Source organism: Camelina sativa, chromosome 5, assembly GCF_030686135.1.
Source record: "Camelina sativa cultivar CO46 ecotype springtype chromosome 5, ASM3068613v1".
Lineage (NCBI taxonomy): Eukaryota > Viridiplantae > Streptophyta > Magnoliopsida > Brassicales > Brassicaceae > Camelina > Camelina sativa.
Window position 1 is genome coordinate 32,382,689 of NC_141884.1, and position 11,784 is coordinate 32,394,472.

The window sequence follows — 11,784 nt, forward strand, 5'->3', positions numbered from 1 at the left end:
GGAAGCAACAACCAGTAGATGGTCTGAAGAGAATGATCTTTTGCTATCACTTGTAATTTTGAGGAAGTAGTGTGTTAAAAAACAAAATGGCATGCGTTAAAAAAAAACACAACAGCGGAAATTACAAGAGATTAAAATCAAAGAAGAAAGAAGGAGAATAAGACAAAACCTTTATAATTTTGCTACCCCTCTGACAAAAATACTCTAGACAAGGTTAATTTATTAATTCTTTTTGAATCCATAGTCATTTAGTATATATACTCTTAACATTTAACCCAATACGAGGTAGCTTTCCCTATTCAACTTGAACTTTTATGCTATTCCTCTACCTTTCATCACCATTAAGACCCTAAAAGTGCTTGTGACAAAGTGATGAAGGAGCAAATCATTGTTATCCCATACTATTATTATGTGTTATCCATGTTATTATTATGTGGAAGGTAAAACAAAAAACATTATAGTTGCATACAATTTAAGGTACAAAGGGGTTATATATGACCACATCCAACAACAACTACTAAATCGGCCTCTTTTAATTACATGACCCCAACGTAGTTCCCTAGTAATATTGTCTTGACTCTGTAACACTACCTTCATTGAAAATTATCTATACAAACTTCATCTTCGTTTACATGAATAAAATCATTTTCAGATGTCATCATGGTCACTGTCTCCATCGTCGTCATCATTTGGTGTCTCGAAGTTCATCATAAACCTAAGTGAGTCTCCTTCCTCTATTTCCCATTGCTTCTTCAGTGCAATGATCGCTCTCGAAGCAGCTGCTGCAATCGCCGGGTTACTGTCTTCAGCGAGTCTCTACAGAAAGGTTCATCGATGGGTATTTAATATTGCTCTAAGTCCAGTTTCAAAAATAGTCATCAAAAAATTCTTTTACCTGTAATGCTCCCATGCCTGCATTTCCTAGTGTCCACATGGATGGTGCAGCTGCTAAGGCATTAGCCAACGCTTTTCTACAACAAGAACAGAAAATGACCAAACGATAAAGTATCGGATGATCTCAAGAAATAAAATGTGTCCTACGTATGAATTACATAGTTAATACAAAACATATACAGACCAGAAGGTCAAAAGAATGTTTTGTTTCTTCTAATAGCGAAGAAGTCACACAAGAAAGTTATTAACAGAACATAATAGAATAATGGTTTTACCTTGTATTGACGTCTGGAGAGATTGAGCATTCAGCCAAGAGAGATGCACTACTTTTACCATCCATCGCATCAAGGTCGATCAAAGTTGTGACTAACAACTCGAGCTGTTCAAACCAAAATATTATGATCATTTATGTAAAAGTTTGATTACCAGAAGTAAGAAAAAGAATGACAATTTTGGACCGACCTCTTCAGGGTCAGTGTAGTCAATTCCATCAGCTTCTGAGAGTGCTGATGCCATACTCTTGTAAGCTTCCTGTTTCAATATCAAAAAAAAAGAAATCGTCAGAGAGAAGAACACTTAATGAACACAGCGTTTTCTCAAGTGGGATCAGACCTCAATAGCAGATATGCGATCAGATGAAACTTCCCCTGGAAAAAAATCAAGAGCTTTTCCATTCTTCTCAAGTGATATACGATCCGTGGTACCAGTTTCAGATGTAACCCCTCTTAAGATTCAATAGAAAAATCCAATTTTAGAACTTGACATCAAGAAACCACACAAAAAAAAACATACAGTGTTCGTTATCTTACAAGCTGTTAACCATTTTGTTCACCATCATGTCGTGGACGTTCTTGATGAACTGCACCAAAACAGGACACATTAAGTGCCAATAAGAGAAGATGAATCAAAATATATTTAAGACTTTGCCTTTACCTCTAAAGCCATTAATGCATCCTCCATCGCCCGTTGTTTAGCACGGTAATCTGCACGCCTTAAATCAGCCTGGAAAAGTCAGGGTAAATCTCTATTGCCAGTTTAAACCCAATAATATATGTACATTGAGTAGTTACTGTTATCAGGTCAATACTCAGATCTGCTCACATAGTGATTATACCTCTAAGGCGCCATCGCTCCAATGCTTATCAGCAGCATTTTTCAACTTAGACTCAGCTATGTTTTTAAATATCTATGGACATAAACCATTAGCAAAGTAAGAGAAAACATAGCTCGAAGAACGTTTAGTATATGTGCATCTATAAATGAGAAGCATCATACAGTAGCAATATGATGAAGACGCTCAGCCTTTCTTTTGACATTACGATCTATCTTCTCTGTATCTTCTCTTGCCCGAGCTACATAATAAACAAACAAAAGACAGGATCAGAATGCAGTACAAGAACAAAGAAACACATAATATGTAAGTGTGAAAGAGAACCATATCTCACCGTCCAGTTTAAGAAACCCGGACCCAAGAATCGCTACATCCTGGCGCGCACGAGCATCAAGTCTCATAATGCCACTGAAAAAGAATCAAAACATAAATCGTAACAACACATAAGTGACCTTAAGTGATATATAAATGTAAAACGTTTGGATATGAAAAAAAATACCGAGATAGAATAACAAAGTCACTACGAGCTCTCTCATTCACAAACTTAGCATCATTGGACACATAATCAACCAAAACTTGGCTTGAGTTATTACTTTTCCTCCTTGGCATCACTTGCTTCTCACCTTCTTTTTGTACAATTTGGGAACTAGCACATTACCAATAAGTATCAATAACACAAACCAGTGCAAATGGAAGCTAAGACAAAACCAAAACGGGGCTTACTTAGTTTCCGTGTCTTGTGATTTCCCAACAAAGCACAATGTAGAAGATCTCCGAGAACTAACAAAAGTGATAGTCTTTGTACCTTGCTTTAACTCTTCAATAGATAAACCCTTTTTAGCAACTAGAGGATGATGAACAAACGCCAACAAAACTCTTTGAGATCTTGACGCATTAACACTCTTCCCTAAACCTGGACTGTTTGGTACCACTTTGCTCACGTTAAGAGCCATTGGGATCAAACCTATAAAACCAAATCAAAATCGATTCACATACTGAGTAATAAAGTAAGGACCTTTGACATAAAGATAAAATTTTTCTCACAAAGGGGAGATTTACCAATTGAATCAAACTCAAATTATTGAATTTTATGACAAACCCATCAAGAAAAACCTGGGAATTGGAGAGATGAAACAGTTCTTTGATTCAATTCGATTCTAAGACGAGATAAAGAGACAATTTTTCTCACAAAGGAGAAATTTACCAATTGAATCAAAACTCAAATTGTTGAATTTTAAGACAAACCCATCTAGGAAAAATTGGGAATTGGAGAGATATAACAGTGATGAACAGAGAGTCTAGTTAGAGAGAGAGAAGAGAGGAGACAAACCTTGTGGGGAAGAGATGAAGAAGAAGAGTAATATCCAAAGAAGGATTAAGGATATTAAGAGGAGAAGGAAGGAGACAAAGAAGTAGAATTATGGGAACCCAAGTGAAGATTGTAACCACAAGAGTTACTTGTGGACCAGTGTGAGCCAACCATGCCGTACGTTTCCTTTCTATTTCGATTCTCTGGTCATTGTAATAGTGGGTACCACTCTTTTTCCCTTAATATCATTAATCTCAATTTGGTTCAACACTTCAGTTGCATAAATTTGGATTTTTTTTAATAAAATTTTATCTTTTTAATTATAAGAAATTTCTGTTAGAGGTAATGAATAAATGAAATTAATATGATAAAACATTATTAAGAATATATTAAAAATGTTTAGTTGCTTTTTTAAAAAGTTGATCATTTTTTATATTAAATAAATTTATTGTTTATGTTAAGTAATAATTTTATAAAACAAATTTGTTATAGTATTAAAATTGTAAAGATACTTAAGTTTCAATCATAATTAATTGTTGAATGCAACATAAAACTATAAAAGTTTGATAAAAACAATGAGTAAAATAAATTAAAAAAAAAAACACAAATGAAGATGTTAAGAAATCTTTGGTTTATGCTATGTTCTTGTGTTTTATTTTTTCCTTTTCTTAAGAATTCTTTACATCTGTATTTATAATCGTGGAACCATTGAATGTTTTCATCTACTTTGAGTAAATTGTGTAGATATTTGGACTTGAAACAAATAGCGACCGTCTTGTTATATAGGTAACCAAATTCCTTCTTTTAAACTTCTTCCCATGTACTATCATATTTTTGGAAACGAGATGTTACAAACTTCCACTACAAGAATATTGAGTTTTAATAGCATTATAATATAGCGGTTTATGTGTTAATGCTATGCTTGACTTACCCGTAACTTATTTATAGCGTTTCTATATTGGGAAACGCTATAATATATTACTGTCCTCAAAAGATTGTACTTCCCCTTGGTATTTATTGTTTTTTTACTCTAGATATTTTTATATTTATCGTTTTAACTTTTAAGAATTTAGAAAATCATTGATTTTTTTTAAGTGTCGCCCCTCAAACATTTGACCTAAACACACTCAAATCTCAGATCTATTAGTCTTTTCCACTTCCTCACTTCTCCTCTTTGTTTCTTCGTCTCTTTTCTCCCCTTCTTCACCATATTTTCTCTGCCACATATACACATTCAACCGACACCACCAATTTCTTTATCTTCGTCGACCCTCCCTATCACCAACCATTCAGCCACTGAATCTCAACATCAGTTCTCATGCCTTTCACTCAAGCCTCCCACCTCTGAATCCTCTCCCTGTGATAACCCTCTATCAACGCCGTCCATAGAACCCTCTCTCCCATTCATATTCCCAAATCTGTAAGAAATCTAAAATTCGATGCCTTGATCTATGATTTTTCTTTAGTATTTTAAATGACTGTGTTTGGATTTAGATTCTTCTTGAACCTTCAAGGAAAATCTGAAGAGATTTTAAAGGTGGGTGGTATTGGTTCCAGAGTTGATGAAACAGCGGCAGAATCTTTGGCCCAGATGAAGCGTCTCTTGTTCTTAAGAGACTAATAGCAAGATCTACTAAGACTGCTAAAGATTATGCTTGGAGGTGTGAATTTTAATGAGGTGAGATTTTTTCACAAAAGTTTGTGTTTTTAAACTTCAATGGTTTTAGTTGTTGTTTAGCTCAAATTATTGTTTAATTTTTTTCTCTATGTAATGACGTTGTTGTTTTAATTGATAGATCTGATGAAAAATGAAGGATTTATATATAGAGAAAAATCCGGTTGATACCTATTTTCAGGAAGGATCTTATTTAACAGTGACAACATAACTTTGATGAACATGTAAGTAGCACACAGTCTTTTCTTTGTCAATTCTATTTTATGATATAAAAACTTGATTTGTCACTTACAGAGAACATGAAAACACAACCGTGTCTATGTTAACAAGGGAACATGAGGTTTGTCTCATCAAGATATGCTCTGGCAAAGTTATTTCTGACCACAAATGCGAAATTGTTGATGAAGTAAGAAGACATGTGTTTAGTGAAGATGGAGAATTTAAAGCAAGAAGACATGTGTTGAGTGAAGTCCAAGAATTTGAAGTGATTACAAGTCAAGGTGAAAATGGAATCTTGTAAACTTTGTAAAAAATTGTTACTTGCGTTTATTTGAACTTATGTTTGTATTTTTGTGACAATTAATGAATTATTTTGATATTAATATACCGTCTTTAAATCCTGAATCTTATTATATATTGAATCAAATTAGTATAAAATAATATATAGAAACTAATTACATTTATATAAATACTATTATATAATATTTAATTGCGGACAAATAAACGTTATTGTATACAACAATAAAATAGCAAAACAAAAAAATGTTATCTAAAGTGCTGGACCTATGATGACGGGCGCAGATACAGCGTTTGTCAAAATGCTATCATATTGATAGATAGCGTTATTCCGACGTTATTAAAACTCAATATTCTTGTAGTGTTCACAAGAAGAATCAAGAAACCCGAACACCCATGGTGGTAATCAAATGACCAAGATAAACCAATCACTACAAAAAAAATTGTGGTATTACATCATTTATTTTCTATTTTTGCATCAGTTTTTAGTGATGCAAAAATAATTTGCATCACTTTAATGAATGATTTATATTTTGTTGATGCAAATAATTTGTATCAGTTTATATCAAACTGATGCTAATATTCAAATATTTACATCGATTATTATAATCAATGTCAATATATATTATTTGCTTAAAATTGATGTCAACGTTTATATCATTTTATTTAAGTGATGTTAGAATTTATGTCATTTAGTTAAACTGATCTAAAATTAGTGTCAATTATCACAAATGATTAGAATAATTGCATCAGTTTCAAGTACCGATTGTACTATTAATATCACTTGTACGTAATTGATGTTATTTTGGTGTCAATTTTTTGAAGTGATTTTAATTGTTGTATCATTGACAATAACCATTCAAATATTAGAATCAATTATATATAACTGAAGTAAAAAGTAGTATCAATTTTCTTAAGTGATCTTAGTAACTGTATCATTTGCGTTAATCGATTTGAGATATTATTATCATTTGTACATAATTGATGGTAACTTCATGTCAGTTTTCATAAATGATTCTAATAATTGATTTTGTTAAAAAACTAATTCGAATATTATTATTTTCATATTAATAATTGAATTTTAATTTCAGAATAGCTTATTTAATTTATTTATAAAAGATTACAAATTAAAAATTTAAAACCAAAAATAATTAAATAAAAACCCATATATTAAACATAAATTAGAAATAAATAACATAAGTCATCCATCTTGCGAATCCATGAAACATAAATAAAGCAAAGCAGCTAAAAACATTGTAAAACTAAGTCCATTGGCACCATTTTCCATTCCGTGATCATATATCTCTAATGTTGTTTCCACTGTTTGAATATCCATTGGCACCATCGTCCATTCCCTGATAAAAACTATATATATATTATATAAAATGTGGGATCTGAAATTTTAAATTAATATATGAATACTATTTACCTGATTAGGATTAGGCAAATTTGGTGTGTTTGTCGAAGGTGGATTTGGTATGTTCTTAAAAGCTGCAGCAAAACTTGTAGCCCATGTTCTTGCCTAAATTAGTTTGATATATTAAATTATTAAGATACAAATTAACGTAGAAAAACTAGCATTATATTAATACCTGATCAAGAGTGGATGTACCAATTATTTGTTGGACGAAGGTAGTCAGTCCACTAACTTGGTTGGATAGTTCATTCACTTGTGTCTTGAGCCCAATGACCATTTCAGAATTTTCTATCTCTGCTCTAGTTGTAGTTGAGCGTCTCACTAATTTTGAAGGTGTGGGTCCACGACCAACACAATGACTCGTCCTGAACGCTCTGGACCAAACACTTAGCAAATTCATCATCCAAACTAGCTGTAACATTGTTTATCCTCTGTGGATTTTGACTCATTAAAGTTATAAGTGATTCCTAGAAAAAACAACCAATATATAGAAATGTCATAATTAACTTGTGAACACTAAAACTATAAAAGCACATTTTTAAACTAATCTCATGTGGTTGACAGGAAAAAAAAAACTAACTGCGCGTGCTTTTGCCTCCTCACTTACAAAGCTTCCATCAGGCTTCATGCGAGACTCAACGAAAAATTCTGCTCGACATGGAGTTTTTCCCGTCTTTATTTTCTTTGTAAAAAATTCATGCATAAACAATATACACTACGTTAATATTAATATACTACACAAGTTTTACAACACATATAAGTTACTTACAATCTCATCTCTTTTTCTTGAAAAGCTCTTTCTTCCACATACATTTGGCATGGTATGTTTCTTTTGGTTCCTTTTATTCCGCTCTTGCATTTTCTGAAAACTCACCATATAAAAAAAATTACTTGGATAAAGGGGTGTCAAAATGGGTAATCCGACCCGACCCGACCCATACCCACATAGGTTAGAGACTTTTGTGGGCGGGTTCAACCTGACCCATTTATTATAATGGGTTGAATTTATATACCCAAACCCAATTATATAAAACCCAATGGCTAAATGGGTTATATGGGTTACCCATATAAAAATAAAATAAAATAAAATAATTGATATTAAATCCATAAAATATTTATATAAAATAGAATTAAAAAACCAACCAAAGTTTTCAAGCTTAAGAAGTTAATTTCTAGATATTATTGGAAAAATTTCACATTCATTTTAGATCATTGACATATATATTATTGTTTACTTTTTCTTTTGTTTTTAGCAAAGTAGAAAAACTTAACATTTATTTTATATATTTTACATAAATTAGTTATAAAAAGAAAATATTTTACATATTAATATATATCTATATTGTATTATATGCATATATATATTATTTTTGTTTTTTTCAATCAACCCATTGGTAACCCATAACCCTAATGGGTTTACCCCGATAAACCCACGAACCCATTTGACGAACCCATCAAAACCCATTTATTTATATGGGTATAAAAACTTAACCTATACCCGTTAAAATAATAGACAAACAGGGTAAACCCATGGGTTTCTACCCATTTTGACATCCTGACTTGCATTTGATATAGACTCAATCAAGTACAACTAAATATGGAACGAATAATATCTTCCACTTTTGCTCAAACCTCATGTAAACTAAATTATACCATTAATCTTCAAGAAATTAATGGGTTTATTGGCCAATGTTTCATCCATAGTATCTTTTTTGTGATCTCTCCAAATATGTAGTTTCACATCCTTGCATCTGCTACCTAGTGCACTCATCACATATTTTTTTCTCATAGTGGGATCATCAAACCAGAATCTAGACTGAAATAACAGCACATACAACAAATCAATAGAGATCAAAACTAAAATATTATCTCAAAACATTGTTTAATTAAAAAAGAATCAATAGAGATCACTAGATGGAAGAAGTTACCTGAATTACATCCCACGCCTTATTTTTTGTGAGATGACTAACCAACCTCCAATCATTGTAGTCGATGGGGAGCAAATTCAAATCAGTGCTTAATTGGCCTAACCATGATCCAAGTAAACAACCAGAGTCTCCTATTGGCTGTCTGTTTTCGTTGAAATGCACAATCACTTTGATGTTTTGATATTTCCATAGATGTCACCATTTTGCTATCAATGTTTCCATCTGTATCTTGTTCATGAACACATATAACATAATTAATCTGATTAATATATAGTAAATAAATTAACTATTAAAAAAAATATAAATACAAACATATTTAATGTCTCTCGTCTATAAGTATTCCTAGGGATAACTCACCGTTTAAACAACAAATTAAATAAAAAAACAAAACTCTTTAGCTTTGGTTGAAAAATTGAAATTATTAACAGATCCAAGAGCTATATATAAATGATTTAATAAAAAATAATGTTCAGTGTTAATCAGATTTACCTATGACTTGTACTTTCCATTTGAAGCTTTTACATTCAGAAGCAAGTGGAGGAGGCATCGTGTAATCTGTTTCCAACTGTGATAAATCTTCAGGTGCTTGTGTCTCTGAATCCATCATCAATCGTAAACTAAAAATAAAATAAAAAACTTGTTAGACACTACAGAATATGTAAACGGGATCTAGATTAAAAAAGAAAAAAACCAAGTTAATTCTACCAGATTTACGATTACCTCTTCTGTTTTTCTGCCAGCAGTTTCTAGCAAATGGATTTGCTTTAAAAACCCTAACTCTAATCATTTCGATATATATTAAAAATAATAGTTTGGCGCTTGAGACAAAATTTAAGTGGGCGGGATCTGAAATTTTGTTTTCGCCAAATAAATTTTTATTTGAAGAGGTTTTATAAGTTCATGTTAAATTAAAAAAAAAAACTCGATTCTTGGTAAAGATAATGACAAAAAAATGAATTTGCTTACTTAATTAACCTCAATTAACAATATTATTAATAATACGCAAAGAAAATAAGCAATTTAGTCCATGTTGAATAAATCATCCTAGATTTAAGGAATAAGGTAGTTTGTTTAACAATATTACTATTTCGAACAAGAATAAGAACTTAAAAATTAAGAACATCAAAGAACGTTTGGTGTTTACTTTGCAGAAAAAAATTACAGAGAATAAAACTAGAAAAAAACTAAGAAGATTAATAAACACCAAAAACTAATCATAGAATCAAAGTTGAAAACACACTTACTTATGATTAAGGATCTAATTTGTAGTGAAAACTCTAAGAAAAAAAGAGATACAGTGTTGTATTACCTAAATTTAGGTTTGTCGATGGTGATTTCAATTAAATTAGATTGATTTTTTTCGCTCACAAATATGTATTTAAATAGATTTATTAATTCTACAAATATAATTTTGTTTAACATCAGTTTTTAATTGATGTAAATTTTAAATCGTTTTTAAAAGTGATTTTATCCAGAAAAAAAAAACATCAATTACCTAAATGATATAAAAATATATTTTATATTAATTTAAAAAAGTGATACAAACTAGTTGAAACTGAATTAATTATAAATAACTGACGTAAAATTAGATAATTATAACATCAAATTATCTAATTGATGCTAATCATTTTTATTTGCTTCACTTGAAAATAAGTAATTTAAATTTACTTCATTTAGTTTTGTGATACAAAATAAATATACAACACACCTGATTTTTTGTAGTGACTTCACTATATGTAATCTTTTTATATCCGCCCTCTTTTTTACAACATAAGTATGGAAAAACTTGTTCCTAATCATCTATTTTTTTCTTACAATCTCCAATCTATATTCTTCAAAAAGAAAATATAATATATTGAATCATATGGCCTAATATATAAGCTCAAAATTCAAAGCCATCAACTTCCAAAATAAGCTCAAACTTAAATTCTAGACTTATGTAGTGAATGGTAACAAAAGAAAAACGGATTTGAGTTGTTTTTGAACATCATGGGAATGTATTGGAATCGACACGATAATGCGTCATTGAACATCATGGCAATATGTGATTTGAATATATTATACACATATATCTAGAATGGAGCACCATGATCATGCCACGATACAACTGTTCTTCAAATTGCACAACAAAATAATACATAGTTTCCTTTGCCTCTATTAGAGAGTATTATTTTGTTGATTATGGCTATCCAAACAAACAAGGATTTCGTGTTCCTTATAAATTATCACGAAATCAAGTTGTGAGCTATCATATGTCTCAATTCAATTATGGTCCTCCTCCAAGGAATAAACATGAATTGTTTAACCAATGTCATGCATCTTTACGTTATGTTATTGAAAGAATGTTTGAAGTTTGGAAGAAGAAGTAAATGATACTTTATGATTTTCTAAAATATAATGTTCACATAAGAGTGGTAATGGCTATAGTGAGACTGTATAATTTCATCAAGATTTCAAATTTCTCAGATGCAGATTTCTAGATGTAATGACTGAGACAAATAAGAAAATAAATTTTATGGTTGAAATAGGTGACATTGATGCAACATAGATAGCAGATGGAGAAGGTATGACGCAAATAAGAGACAATATTGCAAATATGTTGTCACAACCCATTCCCAAAATACACCAAAAGGAAGTACAAACTTGCTTAGCTATTCACATTTCTCTTCTGACCTGAAGACTGGAAAGGAGAAGGGGGTGAATAAAACAAGTTTACTCAGTGAGGAGATCAACTCTGCCCACAGGCCATACAGTAAACACGTTCCAAACATAAACACGACTATTACTTAGCATAGAATCAGAATGTCTAACCATCAAACAATCATCACATCGACGATATGCAACACATAACTCATTTATTTCTTTATCTCGTTATCATGCAATCATGCACCTTAAATATCACACTCAGAGCAAGGCCCTTGCAGCACAACTACT

General features: G+C 31.2%; 1 protein-coding gene, 1 long non-coding RNA gene and 1 pseudogene across 9 annotated transcripts; 1 reads left to right on the forward strand and 2 right to left on the reverse strand.

The window, feature by feature from the left end:
• Nucleotides 1-407: 407 nt before the first annotated feature.
• Nucleotides 408-3,570, reverse strand: LOC147944613 (senescence-associated protein AAF, chloroplastic). Of its 6 annotated transcripts, none has more exons than XM_087450998.1 (14): nucleotides 3,336-3,433; nucleotides 3,065-3,118; nucleotides 2,729-2,969; nucleotides 2,505-2,651; nucleotides 2,340-2,413; nucleotides 2,170-2,246; nucleotides 2,009-2,080; nucleotides 1,828-1,896; nucleotides 1,704-1,753; nucleotides 1,507-1,618; nucleotides 1,357-1,425; nucleotides 1,170-1,273; nucleotides 896-971; nucleotides 408-816 (listed from the first exon to the last, which is right to left on the reverse strand). In XM_087450998.1, the coding sequence occupies exons 3-14, from the start codon at nucleotides 2,956-2,958 to the stop codon at nucleotides 649-651; spliced, it is 1,248 nt and encodes a 415-aa protein (XP_087307124.1). In that variant the 5' UTR covers nucleotides 2,959-2,969; nucleotides 3,065-3,118; nucleotides 3,336-3,433; the 3' UTR covers nucleotides 408-648. The 6 variants fall into 6 exon arrangements, with proteins under 6 accessions (XP_087307124.1, XP_087307125.1, XP_087307123.1 ...); XM_087450999.1 differs by having other exon boundaries at nucleotides 3,210-3,340; XM_087450997.1 differs by lacking the exon at nucleotides 3,065-3,118 and having other exon boundaries at nucleotides 3,336-3,570.
• A 325-nt stretch (nucleotides 3,571-3,895) lies between these two features.
• On the forward strand, nucleotides 3,896-5,591 carry LOC147944614 (uncharacterized). 3 transcript variants are annotated; one of them, XR_015558517.1, is made up of 4 exons: nucleotides 3,896-4,734; nucleotides 4,809-4,992; nucleotides 5,111-5,213; nucleotides 5,284-5,591. It is a non-coding gene; the product is annotated as an uncharacterized LOC147944614 (long non-coding RNA). The 3 variants fall into 3 exon arrangements; XR_015558518.1 differs by having other exon boundaries at nucleotides 3,901-4,734; nucleotides 5,320-5,591; XR_015558519.1 differs by having other exon boundaries at nucleotides 3,910-4,734; nucleotides 4,872-4,992.
• A 1,316-nt stretch (nucleotides 5,592-6,907) lies between these two features.
• On the reverse strand, nucleotides 6,908-9,459 carry LOC147944615 (uncharacterized; annotated as a pseudogene).
• Nucleotides 9,460-11,784: the final 2,325 nt, after the last annotated feature.

What these genes read in the sequence shown, in the direction of transcription:
- LOC147944613 (XM_087450996.1), bottom strand. An exon ending in AACAAAATGGTTAACAGCTT is followed by an intron (nt 1,619 to 1,703) that starts GTAAGATAACGA and finishes TTGAATCTTAAG; the next exon opens with AGGGGTTACATCTGAAACTG. An exon ending in CAGGCATGGGAGCATTACAG is followed by an intron (nt 817 to 895) that starts GTAAAAGAATTT and finishes ACCTTTCTGTAG; the next exon opens with AGACTCGCTGAAGACAGTAA.